We start from the raw sequence: 19,268 nt of genomic DNA, 5'->3' as shown, positions 1-19,268 counted from the left end.
ATTCAAGCAGAATATATTCCAGGCCAAAACAACATCATGGCAGATTGGGGTTCTCGTCATCTTCAGGACTCCAGCGATTGGAAACTGAATTCCAACATTTTTCAAATTCTGTTCTATCGCAGAGGTCCTTTCTCAATAGATCTCTTTGCTTCTCGATTGAATCATCAACTGACTCCATATTACAGTTGGAGACCAGATCCTTTTGCTCTAGCGACGGATGCTTTTCTTCAGACTTGGCCAGAGAAGGGAGCTTATGCGTTTCCTCCCTTTTCAATGATTCCTCAGACAATATCTTATGTCAGGAGAAATCTTATTTCAATTCTCCTCATAACTCCTTGGTGGTCGGCCCAATCCTGGTTTCCGGCTCTTCTAGAGATGTCATATCTTCCTTCTCTCCTTCTTCCTCTACAACAAGATCTTTTATTAGATCCGACAGGACAACCTCACAACCTAGTTGTTCAAGGATCCCTTCAACTGATTGCTTGGATGATTTCAGGGGTTCCTGGTCATTCGAAGGACTTTCGGAAGAAGCTAAATCTCTACTCAGAGATTCCTGGGCACCAGGTACTAAGAAACTATAAGATATGCATGGATCAGATGGTCTGATTGGTGCAGTAGCAGAAATTTGGATCCCTTTTCAGCTCCTGTAAATGAAGTCATTAATTATTTAACTTCTCTTTTTAAAACAGGTCTTGCATATAGTTCTATTAATATTGCTCGATCGGCAATATCAGCTGGACATTGTACTGTATCTAATATTCCTATTGGACAATTGTCTTCAGTCAAAAAACTTCTTAAGGCTATAAGAGTCAAGAAGCCTCCGGCTCCTAAACATTCTTATTTTTGGGATGTGGATTTATTAATTAATCTTTTTAATGATTGGCCTTTCAATAAAGATCTTTCTCTCAAGCAATTAACTTGTAAATTAGCTTCTTTATTATGTTTACTCTCATGTAAAAGAGTATCTGATGTTAGAGCTATAGATTATAATTCTAGGATGTTTACTCCTCAAGGTGTTGTTCTTTCTTTGTCTAGAAGAACAAAATCTTTATCCTCTTCTATCTTTTATCCTTAATTTTTTGACTACCCTAAATTATGTGTGGTTTCTTGCCTAAAGGAGTATGAATCCAGAACCTTACTACCATTCAGGTTATCTTCCTCCTCTTCTCAACTACTTATTTCTTTTGTTTCTCCTCATTTATCAGTTTCTACTACTACCATAAGTAGGTGGGTTAAGTGGATCATGTCTTTAGCAGGAATAGAAGACAAATTTTCAGCTCATTCGGTTAGAGGAGCTTCTGCTTCTAAGGCTTTTATCAAATCCGCTTCACTACAAGAGATCCTTAATGCAGCAGATTGGTCCTCGGATTCGGTATTCCGTCAGTTTTATTTTAAACCAATTTCTTCAATTCAACATAGCCTTTTATTTTAATTGTTTTGCTTTAAACTTGCAAAATAGGAGTCTCTGTCCTTGTAATAAAATGACGATTATCCTAACATTTGTGACAGTATAATCTAGATTATATTAAAGAGACAGAGACGAGTATTTTCCCTCCCTTTTTTCATATATATATTTAATTATATTAATACATGTTTTTCCCTCCCAATTACTTATGGGTGTATTTTATATTATGTTATTATTATTTACATTTTATCTTTTTCAGCCCAGAATTCTGCAAATCCCGGATTCCAACAATAATCAAACTTGGGTGTCTGATTCAATTTCTCAGAATTCTTCTACATTACGAAGAGATTCAAGATATCTTCAAGAAGTTTCTCATCAGCTGTGGAATCAACTTCTGTCAATCAAGTTTTCTGTTTTCATCACTATTCTGTTTTGTCCATTTGCCTGTGTATCTGAGTTTTGTTTCTTTTTTGTTCCTATTTTCTTTTTGTTATTTGCAGCAAAGTTCAAAGAGGATTAGCTGTTTGGACTGTGACCTCTTATACCTTTGGTTGTGATATTATTGGCTGTTATCTGGTTGCATAACCTGTTACTGTGATATCATTGGTTGAATTTTTCTGTATTATTTATTCAAAATTTTCAATGCTTTTAATTGCTGTCTGTTCAGTAAATGGAAAGTTATTGCAAAATACTCGTCTCTGTCTCTTTAATAAAATCTAGATTATACCGTCACAAATGTTAGGATAATCGTCATTTAGCTGCAGCTTAGCAATCAATGTTCTGTGGGTTTACACAATACCCCTCAACAAAGCTTTATCTTAAATCTCTATAAAATTAATGTGATATATATATATATATATATATAAACACCTTGAAGAAACATTTGTTTTTCTTCTACCCATGTCGTTACACTCTTGTATGTCTTTTTTTATTTGTTTGTAAATCACGATTTGCTAGACTGAACACTTGTTCACATATTCCAAAAATATAACTACAATTGGATATATATCTCATACACATCTATAGCATCTATGTAAGCATTGGGGCTGCTTTATATACGCTATCCTATCTAATCAATGCGGTTGAAATGATGATATATTCTCAGCCATCTCAATCATCAGAGGGATTTGTGTAAATACAACCTGTTTAGAGTACAATGTAACAAGATACATGGATGAGTCCTCCGGTAACGAACATCCCTATATACATATGTGGAGAATGAGTGCCCTCAACATACATGATTGGCATTACAATGCTATGTGTTATAACAGCATTATACTTGTAGGTTTATCACAATTCATTGATCGTAGTAATTACTATGTACAGTTATTGACCCAGAGGCAAATGTGAAATGCTCTTTCCATTTTGAGAGTCACATCATTTAGAGACATTACATTTTGGACATAATCTGGACAACATTTGATATATTTACTTAAATTGGAACACTAAGTTTGTTTTGCATTACTTTTTATTTATTTTTATACTGTTGTGCTTACTCTTCTCTTGGCAGAATAGGTACTGAAGAGTTGTATTTTTTTAAATGTATTTACAATCCAATTCCAGATACAGAAAAGACCATAACATCTATACAAAGGGGAGTGTAAGGTAGCAAGGTCTCCTGTAACAGAGTTAACGGCCTGTGCATTACAAGGTAGTGAAAATCCCTGGTGCAGTGTGTTAGCAACAATGTTGCAAAGTAAGGGGAGGTCTTAGACTTACCAGTTATAAGGGTAGTTCTAGAAGAATCCTGCCTCTTCTTCCAGGGATTTTCAACGAAGTAAGTTTCCCTCCCTCCCTCCCAACCCCCTCGCTCGTTGGCTATAGTGCTAACAGTTCAATAACGTCATTCAGGCAAATGACTTCCTATTGATTGCTGGTTTAGTAGGCTAAAGGCGGGGATAGGGTTAGTTGGCCTAATCGATGTAAGACCTTGGCTGTAATTTAGGTGCTTCTTGGTGGTAATTGCTGCAAGGCTTTTTCCTATCAGTGCCTTATAGGTGGAAGCAAGAAAGCCAATTTTTATCTCCTACGGCGGGAGGTCGTGGCCATAAACACCTGAAGGCATAGTCTGTAAGGGTGACAGTCGGGCTAATGGGCAAGGGAGATGTCCTCAGGTCGTGACCTGGGGGGCCCCCACCCCACGGGTCTGCTGGCTGAAGATCCTTTAGGACGTCTGCGCCTCATAGACGGAATGGGGTGGAGCCTCGTTTTGCGGCCCCCCTTTGCAATTCCATAACACCTGGCTGCGACCTCTAGTCATATGGAGCTATTATTACTAATTTACTAGGCCTCGAATGCCGCCACGAGTTAAGTGTTTAGTTATGACTTCAGTTGAAGTCAGGTTTGTTTAAATGTTAAATAAACATGACCATGATATGGTCTTATACCCAGCTCTCTGTGTCCGTGTGTTTATTATTATTAGAGTGTAAGTTAAATAAGTTAGTGTTCAAAGGGTTGTAGCTACCAGTTAGAGCATCAGTCCTTAACAATAAATTGCAATGATGCAGAAACAGGTCTATGTTATTAATTTGGCATAAAACATACAATATACACCATATAGAATTACCATGAATCAAATTCTTCCAGAGCAATTGTAGTTAATCAGGAATTGGAAAATGTTCTCAAATAAATAGATGTGATACATAAACAAATAATTTTCAAGCATGAGAGGAACCATTCGGAGTTATTTACATATTGTAGACAAACCTCTACTCTTAATTTTTCAAGACTCATTATCCTCAGGCATGGTACCCAAGGATTGGCGTAAAGCTGATGTGGTGCCACTCTTCAAAAAGGGAAGTAGGGATGATCCGGGAAGCTATAGACCAGTTAGTCTGACATCAATAGTGGGGAAGATATTTGAAGGGATTATAAAGGATTATATTGATGAGCATATTTGTGTAAACAAGATTATGAGTTCTAATCAGCATGGTTTTATGAGAAATAGATCATATCAAACTAATCTAATTAGATTCTATGAGGAAGTAAGTAAAAATATAGATAAAGGGGAATCAGTTGATGTGATATACTTAGATTTTGCAAAGGCATTTGATACAGTGCCACATGAGAGTTTAATGCACAAAATTAAGGGACTGGGAATAGCTGAAAATGTTAGTTTGTGGATAAATAACTGGATAAAAGATAGGGAGCAATGAGTAGTAGTAAATGGATCATACTCAGATTGGACAAAGGTAATCAGTGGAGTACCCCAGGGATCAGTGCTGGGTCCTATTCTTTTTAATATTTTTATAAATGACTTGGAGCTAGGATTAAATAGCTAGATCTCTATTTTTGCAGATGATACTAAATTAAGTAAGGTCATTAGGTCAGAGCAGGATGAACTTTCGTTACAAAGGGACCTGCAAAAATTAGAAGTATGGGCAGGTAAATGGAAAATGAGATTTAATACGGGAAAATGCAAGGTTCTACATTTTGGAAGTAAAAATAAGCAGGCAACGTATTATTTAAATGGGACAAGACTTAGCCAAACACAGGAGGAAAGGGATTTGGGGGTAGTAATAGATAACAAGCTAAAGATGGGTGCACAATGCAGGGTAGCAGCGTCAAAGGCTAATAAGATACTAGCATGTATTAAAAGAGGCATTGACTCAAAGGAGGAAAGCATAATTCTGCCACTATATAAAGCCTTGGTAAGACCTCACCTTGAGTATGGAGTGCAGTTCTGGGGACCAATCGCAAAAAAAGATATTGCAGAACTAGAAAAAGTTCAGAGAATGGCCACAAAGCTAATAAGGGGATTTGAGAATTTAACCTATGAGGAGAGGCTAGCCAAACTGGGTCTGTTTTCTTTAGAAAAAAGGTGCTTAAGAGGTGACATGATTACTTTATATAAATATATTCAAGGCCCATATACAGAGATGGCAGAAGCTCTGTTTATTCCAAGAAAATTGTTTGTGACCGGAGGTCACAATTTAAGGTTGGAGGAAAGGAGATTTAATCTCCTGCAACGGAAACGTTTTTTCACTGTAAGAGCAATAAAAGTGTGGAACTCATTACCAAAGGAAGTAGTGAATGCCAATACCCTAGATACATTTAAAAATTATTTGGATACATTTCTGTCTATAAACAAAATTCATGGATATGATTGCTAGTATTAAATGGGTCACCTTTTAGTGGGATTATTTAAGATTAACTGGAGTTTTTTGTATATATTTTAGATTTGTATAGGTTGAACTCGATGGACTTTGGTCTTTTTTCAACCTCATCTACTATGTTACTATGTTTGTAATCAAACCTATTATATCCTAGTCAAAAGAACTAGGCATTTAAAAAAAAAAATCTAGCAAATGCAGCACATCCACATGGAAGACAAGCAATCGACACAAAAAACAAGGGGAAAGAAGAAAAAAAAAAATTTAATAGTTGGTTATACAAGAATTTGTTGCTAATGCGGGGGGTAATAATCCAGCTGCAATAGTTGGTGGAAGAGAGGGGAGGCACAGAAAAGATCTAATATTTGTATTTGGGTCTCAATAGAGAGTGATAATATAACTTTCTCCCACTTTGTTAAAAATGCTTTTAAATTATTATCTGAGTATATAGCTGGGTCTTGTTGTTCAACCGCTAATTGAAATAACATTTTTAAAAAAGGCTGATATAGTTGGTGCTTTTTTGTCCTTTTCAGGATCATTTGTCTTGCAACTAGAATTGCCAAGTTAATTAAATGTTCTGAAAATTTCTGTTTAACCATAATGTAATTTGCATCCAGAATTTTTTAATTTTAGCGCACAGAAAAAAAGCGTGACGTAGGTCTGATGCTGGTTTACTGCATCTGGAGCATAGATTATTGCCCTGAGGATACCATTTGGCCATTTTTGGGGGGTAATATATGATCTATTTAATATTCTTATAAGGGCTTCTCTAGTAGCGATTGCCTTAGTATACTTAGTTACAGTATAGAAACTCTTATTAAAGCATTACATTTTAAGATCAGGAATATCTATGCGCCATTGGTAGAAGAGATCTGCCATTTTATCTTCTGCATCTTGGGATATTAAAAGGTTATACTGTATATCATAGATATAGAATGCTGCCCAGAGCTAAAGCGATTAATAATGACGTCAAGGTCCCCCAGGGACCAAGGGATTCAGTCTGACAGTCTACGGCTCGATATAAAATGCTGAACCCGAAGATAGGCAAAAAAGGGATTTTTGTCTAGGTTATATTATATCCTTAATTTTTTAATCGTTTTAAGTTGCGGATCAATTAATTTTCCTATCGGCTTGCATAAAAGGGTTCAACATTAAGCTGTCTTTTTTTTCACTATCCAAAGAATTTCCGATTTTTTTTAAGATTAATTTTATAGCCCGAAAATTTGCTGAATTCAGAGATTATATCCAATAGCAGCACTATGTATATTGAGAAATTGTAGCAATAAACATTAAAAAAATCGGACATCTCCGATTATAAACATATAATAAAAAAGACCAAAATTAGAAAATATATATATATTGCCACCACTAAAAAGTAATTGAAACAGAGTGTACAAAGTTGTCGAATATTTTTTGTCCCAGGCAATTGTATAAATCCAGACCACAAATCAGTGAGTATATATGAGCAGTCCTTAAGTAAATAATAATATTACACAGTACCTGGATGACAGAGTGATAGTAAGCACAGGATCACACAAACAAAACTTACTAGCTGCTTAAACTCCGTATGTACTGTGCCTTTCGCCGTTAGGTCACGTGTGTCGGATCTTGTAAGCTGCTCCGGTCCAATTAGATAGTGTTACATTCAAACACTTCAGCTGGTCCGCGTATCCGCTCTCAGTATTAAAAAGGTATCCGCTCTTAGTGCAATAGCATGCTGGATACTAGAGGATCCTTGAAGGTGTCTATAAAGATATTTCAGCAGAACTTGAACTTGTCTTTGGCACCAAACAGTGCAGACTTTGCGAGCGTTGTCACTGGTTTTGGGGGGTGTTATACCTGATTTTACGGTATTCCGACCTGGATGAAAGTCTTGGACAAAGTCCTAATAAAGCCTCTGTTTTTAACAGAGAGTACTTTAGCAGAAAATGCAAATAGTGAAAACTATTCTGGCTGCATATAGCAAAACATCAATGCGTTTCTCCCTACGTGAGGGCTTTTTCAAGATGAAGAAATTGCAGTCCAGTACTTCCTTTTAAATGTAGGCAAACTTTTCCATTGGTCACGGTTCTTTAATTAATATTAAAGGCGGTATTGGCAATGTTACACCAAACAGGTGAAAAGGTGGTATTGGCAATATTGCTCATATATACTCACTGATTCGTGGTCTGGATTAATACAATTGCCTGGGACAAAAAATATTCAGCAACATTGTATATTCCGTGGTCTGGATTTATACAATTGCCTGGGACACTAAATATTCGGCAACTTTGTATACTCAGTTTCATTGACATTTAGTGATGGCAATATATATATATATTTTTTACTTTTTGTCTTTTTTATTATTTTTTTTTACTGTTTATTGCTACAATTTCTCAATACATAGTTTGTATAGTACAGTATATATATATATTTCACACATCAGGTAAAATAAATATTAACTTTCTCTATATCTTGGGTTGTTTATAGTTTCCATATAGAGCAATATAGCAATACCTTTTACACCTTTAGCCTTTGAGCACTTCTAAATACATACTTGTGTTTTATCTGCTATATTGCTGCTTTAAGTAAAGAAACTTATGAAGAATACAATTGTTATGGTTCTTAGAACCATTCCGCGGCTTAGCTTTTTTTTCACACTCCTGTGCTAAGCCAATTTTGAGTTTTTTTTCTAGCTACTTACCTTTAAACACTATTGTAAGTCAAATTTCAGTGAGTGACACACAAATTATATATATTTTTTTCAGCAGGCCCAACAGACTCAGAATATACCATTATTACATTTATATTTCATGGCATGGGAGATAGCTGTGACAAATAAAAAAAAACTAAAAAAGAGGGCATTTACTAACTACGATCTTGAATGGTCGCACAATCCCGGAGCTCTGACTGAAATTCTGATAAACCGACGACATCAGAGCCATCCAACAGCAAATTTCAGTTATCAACAACTCTTATAATTGTGCTACCTAGTAGCTTGGCAATATTTAAGAAATTGGCTGTGTTCTTGAAGTCGGAGTGAGGTACAGGACAACTGAGGCCTAGGGTGGCAGCTCATAAAAGGCAGCGCTACCCCCCCTCGGTAACCCGAGTTCCTTGCCGAAGCTAAGTATAGAGAATTTTTGCAATTAACCCTGTATATTCTACCTAACATCTCCAAAGAGCAATAGAAAAGAACAGGGAACACCTACATTACGCATACCACGTTGCGCTAATAATGGCTACAGAGTGGAAACCAGATCCTATGTCTCGTATCAACCTCTGCCTGGAAAAACGGTTATTAAACTTACTTGAAAGAGCACCATTCGATTTTCTATCGGGACGCTTTGATACACCTATAATGCAGCCAGCTACTACCAGAACCTCTGACACAAGCTTTAGGACAGAGGACTCGATGACCATGCGGGCTATTACAATGTCTAACAGTCAACAGAAGTATATACCTCAGGAGATCCCAACGCATGCAATCCAAGGGTCGCATCCTACAACGAAAGACACGGAGAGTACCCGCTCCCCTTCAACCTACCTTCTTTGTTCTTTAGAGAGGCACGCTTGCTCTCCATGGGATTCTGAATGTATCTGTTGCTCATCATCCGCGACTCAAGCTGAAGGTACACGGTGGCCTTTGCAATCCGGACGGGCTGTGCTGACTCCTATATTCTTAAGGGAGCTTGGGGAGGACTCCGAGATAACAGCAAAAACCAGCGATACTCGTTCTGGATCTGTTTACACCCATAACAATGGAGCAAAGGGTAACGCTATACAATCGATCATACGCACATCTATGAACGATTTAAACATACTCAAAGAGCTAACTGCCTATATACCCCTAAAGATCTCAACCCTGCCAGGTCTGTCCTACCACAATTTACAGGACGATCCCCATCCGGGCCTCTGTAAACAGACAAAAGTCTGGGACGTAGATCCCTACAACACACTAACAAAAATGCTGCACACTGATCTATGTAAAATGTTATGCATGGACATACTTTATGTGCTTAATTTCCATGTGTAATGTAGTCATATTTTACATGTATATGCAGAATTATATAACATTATTTTCTAGGTTTACCGGCCCTTTGAGGATCTGACTTTAAAAGTTTAAGGGTTTACTATAAAAATGTTAATTAATAGGCTATTTAGTTCTACAGTTTTAAATATTCCTTATTGCAAACTTAACAATTTATGCACCTATTCACTCTGCGGTATAAATCTAAAATATATATACAAATGAACCTAAAAGTACTGGAGAGGTATTTTAGTTATCATCCACAGCACACATACTAATATGCTCTATATTGCCCTCTATATACCTATGCTTCATCTGGGGGTTAGTGGGGGGCCCCCGATTGTACTTTTAGAAAATGGGCCATTAGAACCATCAAATGGTTGATGTCCTTTCTGGCTGCAGAGAGAACAGTTTAAAAATAATACTACATATAACATAAAGAGCGCTTTACCTCTATAGTATCACAACCATTCCATGCACGACACAATCTCAATATGTAATATAATAACCTATGCCTAGAGTAAACTTATATGGTAGCCAATATGAATATGAAGTGATTCTCTATATCATTCATTATAGAACATAACTATTCCATACGGCCTCACGGATGGTCATTAGATTTTCCCTTCAGGACATTGAGACTTATAAGAAGTTAAGTTATAGTACCCTGGTTAACTGTATACTTATAAGTTGTTTGTGTGTTCTTCTATGTTCAGTTTTGGCATCAGCATCTAAAATGTATATGTTTGTGTCACTTCAGCTATAACCTTCAACTAGATGCAGTTTTCTTTTCTTTTTCAGCTTCACTTATAGTACAATATTAACCCCTTGGACTCTAACAAGCTCATCTTAATTTGGTCCATGAGTGACCTAACTTGCTGTAATAAGGGGGTAGGGGGGAATATGAGGACTACAATCTTTCTTACACAATCTTTTTCAGACATAATTTGAATATTGTGTACATCATTTATTTCAAACATGATGTATGTTTTTTGGTTTGTCCTCAATAAAAAAAAAAAAAATGTTACTACTAAAGTGTCATCAAGGGTAGCCAAATGTGAAATAAGGGCCCATACAGGCTTTTGGGGGTTACAATATAAACTAGGTCCATTTTTTCTTGAATGGTAATCAGTTACCTCAGTGATTACCTGTCTATACAGACACATTTCATATATATATATATATATATATATATATATATATATATATATATATATATATATATATATATATATATATATATATATATATATATATATATATATACACACACACAGTATATATATATATATATATATATATATATATATATTTTATTTTTTTTTTAATTTGTTTTTTAAAGAAAGAGCTTTATTTGGAGAAAAATAATAATACAGTACAGGGTATTCAAAGAAAGACATTGAGACAAGGTTATACAGATGAGACAATTGGGTTTGGTTAGGTCTAAACTGCAGGTTACGTCCATCCTATCTTTGTGCCGAAAAGGAACCCGGAAGGGTAATGCAATAGATTCTGAATACTGTGATATGTCAGCCTGGCCAATCCAGGCTAGCTCTTTTTTTTGGTTAAAGATGTGTGCCCCACAGACCACTTCATTGAGGGCTAATTTTGTATTTAAACATAGCATATTACCTTGGGTGTACAATGTCAAACTCTTCTAGTTTATATATCCACCTTGTATTTTTTCTTTTCTAGTAGTTGACATGGTGGACCTGATGACCTGATGTTAAAAGCAAATAGCTCTAAGTAAATTGGCTCATGAAATGCACGTCTAAATAAATATTTTCCCCTTTTGTTTTGTTTTTTTATTCAGCCCTGTAATTACTTCTGTTAAGGTAAAAGAAGTAGAATAACAGGAAAATGAAGTAATAAATGGGATTAAAAAAAAAAAGATAAGAAAGAACGATTATAAAAAATATGTAGGTTTCTTAAGGGTCATTGTTTATTATTTATTGCAAGAAACCCCATAAAGCGAGAATGAACCCTGCCATTACACCTACCTGTAGCACAAACAGCTCCGGGTTCTAAGCTAGCATTAGCGGCAGCTGCATATGGATGGTGTCTGAGGTTATTGAGCAGGAAGCTACCGGGTCCTTAGTCTCCATCTGCAGCTGTAGGACCCGGCCACTGTGACGGGCAATTAAAGCAGCCACCCAGCATACAAAGGGCATCAACTTGAAGAAGCACTTGCTGCTCATTTTTCCCGGAAGGATGGGGACTGGTCCGCCTGGGGCTCCTGCGGGAGGATGTGGGTAAGAGGCGTAGGTTTAGTAGAGGCTGGGAACTCAATAGTCTGTCGGCTGTGCACCACTATTGCAGATGCCTCCAGGTACCTCATTCTTGGCACTGGCTGCAGGAGAACAGCATAAGGGGGGCTGTGTGGCAGTACCATGCAGTATTCTTGCAGTTCCCTGCCTATAATAGGATTCAGCTGCCCCTAAAATTTGAAGCTGAATCCTTTCAAGGCCAAGTGGGCGGGAACTTCCTGCAAAAAGCTGCAGCTGGGAATTTTCTGCAGAAAGCAGCGGCTGGCATAGGTAAGAGGTGGGCACCCATGGGTGTCTTTTGGGTCCAAACTAGGTCATCTTGGTCTCATTTTAAGGCACGTGTCTTTTGCGTCTAAACCAGGGCATCTTGGTCTCATTATAAGGCGCCGGTAGTGCCCAGGTTGTCAAGCTCTAATGTAGTTTATGTTGAAAAGTGCTGCCCCCCCAAATCTGCCGGCCTTGTTGGCCTAGGCCATAATATGCCCCTGCATGATACTCATTGTAGCCTTGTCCTATATACACAGGCAATCTCAGGATAACTACAGTAAGCACTCCTTGTCTCTGGGGGGGGGGGGGGGTTACATGTGATACTCACTGCAGCATTATCCTGTACACAGACAATCTCAAGAAATCTACAGTATGTCTGGTCTCTAGTCCCTCTGGGGTGGAGGTCAGATGTGAGACTTAATGTAGTATTGCCCAATACACAGACAATCTCAGGATAACTGCAGTATGTAGTCCTGGTCTGTCCCCCTGGGTGGGGGTCATTGTAGCATTGCCTTACACGCAGACAGTTTCAGGATACTGCAGTATAAACTTATGTTCTCTTGTCCCTTTGGGGGGAGGTGACATGTGACATTCACTGTAGAATCACCCTATACACAGACAAGGTCAGGGTAACTGCAGTATACACTCCTGGTCTCCTGTCCCTCTGGAGAAAGATGATGTGATACTCAATGTAGCCTTGCCCTATACACAGAAAATCTCAGTATAACTACAGTATGCACTTCGGGACTCCTGTACCGGGGTAAAGGTCATCTGTAAGATTCACTTTAGCACTACCCTATATACAGATAATATCAGGGATAACTGCAGTATGCACTCCTGGTCTCCTATCCCTCTGGTAAGAGGTAATGTGATACTCATTGTAGCCTTCCCTTTAAAACCCCCCAAAAAATCTAAGGATAACTAGAGTATGCAGTCCTGGTCCCCTGTCCCTCTGGTAAGATGTGATGTGATACTCACTGTAGCTTTGCCCTATACACAATGTCAGGATAAGTATAGTACCCACTCCTGGTCTCTTGTCTCTCTGGGATAAAGTGATGTGAGACTCACTGTACCATTGCCATATACACAGACAATCTCAGGATAATAATGTAGAATTGTGGTGGTGGCATGGAGAAAGGCCCTGACGGTTGAACATAGGGTGCTGTTCATGTCCTTGACACAGGTGGTTCTGTGGAGGAGTTAAAGTATGAGAGGGATTAGTATAGTCAGATATATGTACATGTGGGCATACAATTTACAATGATACATGCTAGGGCCTATACTGATTCACATGTGAAACTCTATTACATGCATGTGCACATTGTGAGTTGGTCTATGAGTGATTTAAATAGAATCATTACACAGGGATGTGTTTCCTACAATAGTTATGTGTACAAGCTAAATGTATTGTGATGGCTATAGTGTTCATTTAAAGCTTACTCTACATGTGACGTGTGGCTTGTGTTACTCTGAGACATGTTAGTATTTCAATATTCAAGATCACATCAGGAATGGCATTGTGTTATGTAGTAGTAATGTACAGTCAAATTGTATATGTTATGGTTAGAACTCCAACTCCCATGCTCCTCATCATGTCCATGAGTGATTGAAGTGTTTTGCAATTACATTTAATACAAGTGTATGGGATGTTACTCACCACCATGATGTGCTGCTGTTGGAACCCCTGAGTCACGAGCCCCTGGAAGTCCATGGACTGCTGTGGTACTCAGGGATCTGCTGATCATCTCCTGCCATGCGTTGTACTCAATTTGTGGACTGCTTCCTGCCCCATCTTTTCCTTGACGTGCCTCTTGCAGTCATTACACCATTTTTTTAGGCCCTCAACAGTCCTCCTCTGCTGGGACACACTGTTCACAGCATCCTCTATCACCAGCCATGCACTCTTTCTTCTTTTTGGCCTGCCTTTAACCATCTCCGTGCTGAATAGGTCACCATAATTATCCATGATGGCCTTGACTAGGGCACAATTTTCATCAAAGGAGAAGTTGGGACATCTCATCCTCTCTTCCTCATCCGTGGCCACTTGGCTTCCTCCCTGAGCTCCCCATGTGCACTCTCTGTCCCTCTCCTTGATGTGATTGGTCTCTGTGGCTCTTGGGATTATCTCCTTCCATCATCCCTTCTGGCTTCCCCTCTCCCCACTCAATTTACTCCCTGTCGGGGGGCCCACTGCTCCTCCTGTCCTCTCCTATCCTCCTCTCCCTGACACTCCTCTCCCTTCCTTCCTACCTCTCCTTGCCATCCTAACACTACTCACACCACACATACTCCCTGTCACTCACACAAAATCACAACCAAGCACTCAGCCTATCACACTGTAAATAACAAAACAAAATCTGTGATGTGTTAGAAAATAAAAGTGTGGTGTATGTGTATGTGTATGCAAATGTGTGCAATTAGTGAAAATATGTGTGTGTCCAAGTACTCCTCAATCCACCAATGTGACCTAACTAATTATTATGATTGCACCTCTCTCTCTCTACACTCACTAAATCCTCCGCTCCTGGGCTGTGTGTTGTAGCTCAAAGAACAATCCAAACACACAGAAGAAAATGGAGGTTGCACATGGGTTTATATAGTGATTTTGAATGGCGTATTTACGTGACGCTTACTTTCATTTTCGATTTTACGTGTGATATACTAATTTGCATAAAACAACTCTTTTTTAACAACTTACGCTTACTAAATACTGGCATAAGTTATTTGCAAAGCCAGATATGTGTATTTGCGCACATTTCTGTACCTCGCAGGTTTGGCCTACTTACGCCAGTATTTAATCTGGTGGTGCAGTATATGTGATTCCCTGATGTGTAAGGAGAAATTACGGGTGACGCGGGTTTCAGCAGTTATGCTGAAGCTTGCGCTGCATATGTAATCATGCACCTGGTCTCTTGTTCCTTTGGGGAGGGGGTGAGCCTTAGTGCAGCATTGCTATACACACAGACAATCTCAGGATACTGCAGTATGTACCCTGGGTCTCTTGTTCCTTTGAGGAGGGGGTGAGACTTACTTTAGCATTATCCTATACACAGACAATAGACAATCTCAGAATAATTGCAGTATGGACTCCAGATCTCTTTTTATACTTGGGAGGATAACAAATAAAAAACAAAATAAATGATTAATGTACATCTGACTAAATAAAAGTAAATTAAAAAATAACATTCATGGGGAACAACTTAAGTATGTGCTTAATGTCCCTTTGACATTGATAAGATTGGCTGTCATATTTACTATGTTTAAAGGGATATGAAACTCATTTTTTTTTCATAAATTCAGATAGAGCAGCAATTTTAAGTAACTTTCTAATTTTCTCCTATTATCAAATTTTCTTTATTCTCTTGGTATCTTTATTTGGAAAAGCAGGAAAGTAAGCTTAGGAGCCGGACCATTTTTGGTTCAGCACCCTGGGTAGCGCTTGCTGATTGGTGGCTAAATGTAACCTGATCTAGATTGTATGTGATATCATACTGTATCAGCTTAGACACAATTAGAGTCAACATAAGTGTATTATTTGTAAATATGTTCAAACAAAACCCTTTACTGCATAAAACTCCTAAAAATATTTAAAGGAAGAGGAAACACTGACATTGCAATATAACATTTTTAGTTAAGTGTAGTAAAAATTAAACCTTGCAATATAATTTCATTATTAGTCTTGCCATCATTTTCTGTGTTTTAACTCTTCAAATTGTGTTTTTTCTAAATCCTGACTAAATTGTATATTGAAACTCAAACTTCACAAGACTAATCTTACTACATTCTACATAGTGATTGTTTGATCACCGTAATAGCTTATTTATTATATACCTAACTGGCCACATTAAAAGATAATATTTAAGACTTTAAAAAGCGTAAGTGTATGTCCCTGGATTGCAAAATAATGCAAACTTTGCCAACGTGTTTACATTTTATATAATTTTAAAACATTTATTTTGTACACAGATGGTCAATTAAATCACAGGCTAAAGAGGAATTTAAATGATGTATGTAGAATTAATAAAGCAAATATCCCACAACAAATTAAGTATTATTCTGTAAATATTCTATAGTTTGCATGTGTAGTTTTTGATCTTGTAGAATATCAGTGTCTAAATATAAATGAGTGATTTATTGAAGCTGGGGTGTTATAATGCTATAATGATTAAAGTTTAACAAATATTTAAAACTATATATTTTTTGATTTAGTACATAATTTAATTTCTACTAAATAATACACATTTACCAACCTTTCCCCATATTCAATTGATAGTGCATTGTTTTTTTTACATTTTTTTATTTGTATTATTTATTTGCAGAGCTGTCAAGTTACAGGATGACACATTGTGACACACTATTTGAAGACTGTTCTCCAGCGCACACTGTTGATCAGTTAAATCTATATACAGGAATTACTATATATTCTAAATCAGATCATTTGAAAATGCAAAATAGATTATATTTATCAAAAGTACAATAAATCAGTATAATCTTTTTAATATCTGACGGCACCTTTGTTGCAATGTACTTCAATTTTAACAAAGAAACTTTGCTAAAAGAGTTAAAAAAAGTTTATAAAAAAATATTAGCAAAGAGGATTATTTGTTAATAAAAATATTCATATGCTCTTTTCATAAATTATTAAGCAAAAGTTTAGAAAAATGTTATTTAAAAATAACCTTCAAGTAAAACTCAAATATTAATTAACAGAGGAAAGATTGATATTGCGTATTGGATTGTTATCTCCCATGATGTATATTTTATTAAAATATATAAATAAAAAAACAGATCAATATTTATATCATAGTAAATTCCGTTCTGAAGACACTTCTCTGTGACATCATCAGATATGAAAATTACTTTTTTTTTCAACTTTTTGCATTTGGTAGGGGCTAACACAGGCTTAATAAAACATGGGGTAATTAGGGTAATTAATTAGGTATGTGAGGATCACATTGAATTACCAATGAGAAGTGATAAGATTGACCATGCTGGCTGCTGCATATCCATATATCTAACTATTGTGTATCCATCACACACAATATTGTTTTGTGGTATTATATATTTTAGGGTTTGACTAAGTAGGTATATTTATGTATTTAAATCACTTAATATTTTAACTTTTTATCTATAAATGTTGTGTTTCACTGCAGGCACAAATGTGCCCATAATTGTTACTAATCACGTCACTAAGTAAGTATAATTTCTTTATATTATTCCTTGGTGTATACAATGCCTTTTATATCATAAATTGTCTTTATTCTCTTTATCCTCAGGTGTTACTTAAATGTATATTTTGGATATTTGTTTTATATATTTGCCGTGCACGCACAGTCCTTGGATTTTCCAGGTAACTCTCTTTGAGACTGGCATGTGATTTATTTTTATTTTATTAAACCTTTCTAATGCTGCTAACATAACTTGTTTTCACTGGTTAAATTAGTATTATGCACTCTGCATATCCCTATTCATATATGAATGTCATTACTATGCAAATTTTGGATAGTGGGGTTTGAAATGGAAAAGAAAGTGCTTATATTTAACTATATTCATAACAGTATAGCTCTTTAACATGTCATATTCAGTATATGTCTATTATAAAATCTTTGTATCTTACCAATCTATATTTTATTGCATAGATCAGTGGTGGGTAACCAGTTTTGATTTAAAGGGAAATTAAACCCCCAATTCCTGTAATTTGAAAATTGAGTTGTCCATTTATGAGAATTGGAAGTGCAGATTCCAAAAGCCTAAGCCTATGACACAGCTGCCCCTAAATGCCTCATCAGAGATTAGATAAACTTCACAATTTTTTTATTTATAATTTTTTACTTACAAAATAGGGGTAAGATGTGCCTACAAATATGGCAAGATGTGGGTGGAGTTTGGCTATTTGAAAAAAACTTTTGCAGCAAACAAGGAGATAATACAGTCAGTTTCTCCCCCCCCCCCACCAACTCATTAAGTTTTGGTAGAAAAACAGGCACAATTATGTAATTACAAGGGAATTTATGTACCTTTCATTTGTTAGAAATTGAAACCTGTTCTCTTCTCAGTAAAAAGGGTTAACCTCTGAGCTATAACCCTGCTTGGGAGCTGTGACACCTTATAGTTCCTTAGGTGGATGTTGAGAGCTACATAAATATGCTGCTTTTAAAAAAATTTTTTAGCTATGTGTTTAACACCTTTTTGAGAAATTCAAAACCACAGTTAGCTAGAGCCACCAATAAGACTAGTTTGCTTTTATATCTGGGTGTCACTTGTAGCTATAATATACTCATAGGAAACCAGGTCATGCCTTTAATAGAGTATTTTATGTTTAAAGGGACAGTAAACTGTAAAATTGTTTTTCCCTTAATGTGTTTCTAATTACTTTACCAGCTGCAGATGAGAATTTGCTTTTTAAGGTTTATTTGTGTATATGAAATAGCTGGTTTTGTGTTTTTTTTAAGCCACAATCCAATAAAATAGGCAGAGCTTGTAGGTATAATCAGATCTTATTACTTTATCAAGTTATGTACATATACATGCTTCATCTTTTATCGGTCTGTAAACCAAAGACCAATATTTGGAGAGAATAGAAAATTATCATTGTGTTACTTTATCTCTTCTATACCCCACTGGGAGTGTAATTTCTTCTGCTGGCTTTGTTTACACATCTATAGCTTGGACCTAAAGCCAGAAACATTCAGAATAGGTGGGGATACCACTGGCAAAAACTATTTCAAATGCCAATATAAGGGTAAAGGCAATACTTGTCAACAATTTGATACACTCCAGCAGGTAAAATGGATCATTGGGAACAAATTAAAGGGGAGAAAATTGAAGTAAACTGTCCCTTTTAACTAGAGCTTGTCACAGAGGATTTTATTTACATAACACATTTCATTCTCACACTGTTTGGAAGAAACATTTATCTGCTGGACACAACTACAAGAAAAAGGTTACTACACGCCATGCTGCTGGTTATTCTTCTTTGTGCCTTCAGCTCTATTCAGAAAATGTTTTATTTTAACCCTTTATAGGTACAGGCTGACGAATAGCAAAGCTTCTGTTTAAGTTGTTTTCAGCAGTTGACTGTTCCTTTAACCCTTGCAAAGGTGTTAAATACAAAGTTGCACTTCTATGCTCTTATGTTCTGGTTTAGAATATGTCTGGTAATTAGAGGGTATGTAGATATGCAAGTCTAGATCAGTGCAGTATCTAGA

General features: G+C 36.6%; 1 protein-coding gene across 1 annotated transcript in view; it reads left to right on the top strand.

Annotated features, from left to right (window-relative positions):
• Nucleotides 1-8,734: 8,734 nt before the first annotated feature.
• The window catches only part of LOC128641732 (zona pellucida sperm-binding protein 2-like), a 61,523-nt gene continuing 50,989 nt past the window's right edge, over nucleotides 8,735-19,268 (top strand). The window contains exons 1-3 of the mRNA XM_053694257.1: nucleotides 8,735-9,269; nucleotides 17,214-17,253; nucleotides 17,337-17,410. Coding sequence (XP_053550232.1) covers nucleotides 8,735-9,269; nucleotides 17,214-17,253; nucleotides 17,337-17,410 — 649 coding nt within the window. The remainder of the gene's footprint in view (nucleotides 9,270-17,213; nucleotides 17,254-17,336; nucleotides 17,411-19,268) is intronic.

Source organism: Bombina bombina, chromosome 11 (assembly GCF_027579735.1).
Source record: "Bombina bombina isolate aBomBom1 chromosome 11, aBomBom1.pri, whole genome shotgun sequence".
NCBI classification, from domain to species: domain Eukaryota; kingdom Metazoa; phylum Chordata; class Amphibia; order Anura; family Bombinatoridae; genus Bombina; species Bombina bombina.
This window is presented reverse-complemented; position numbering and strand designations above follow the sequence as displayed.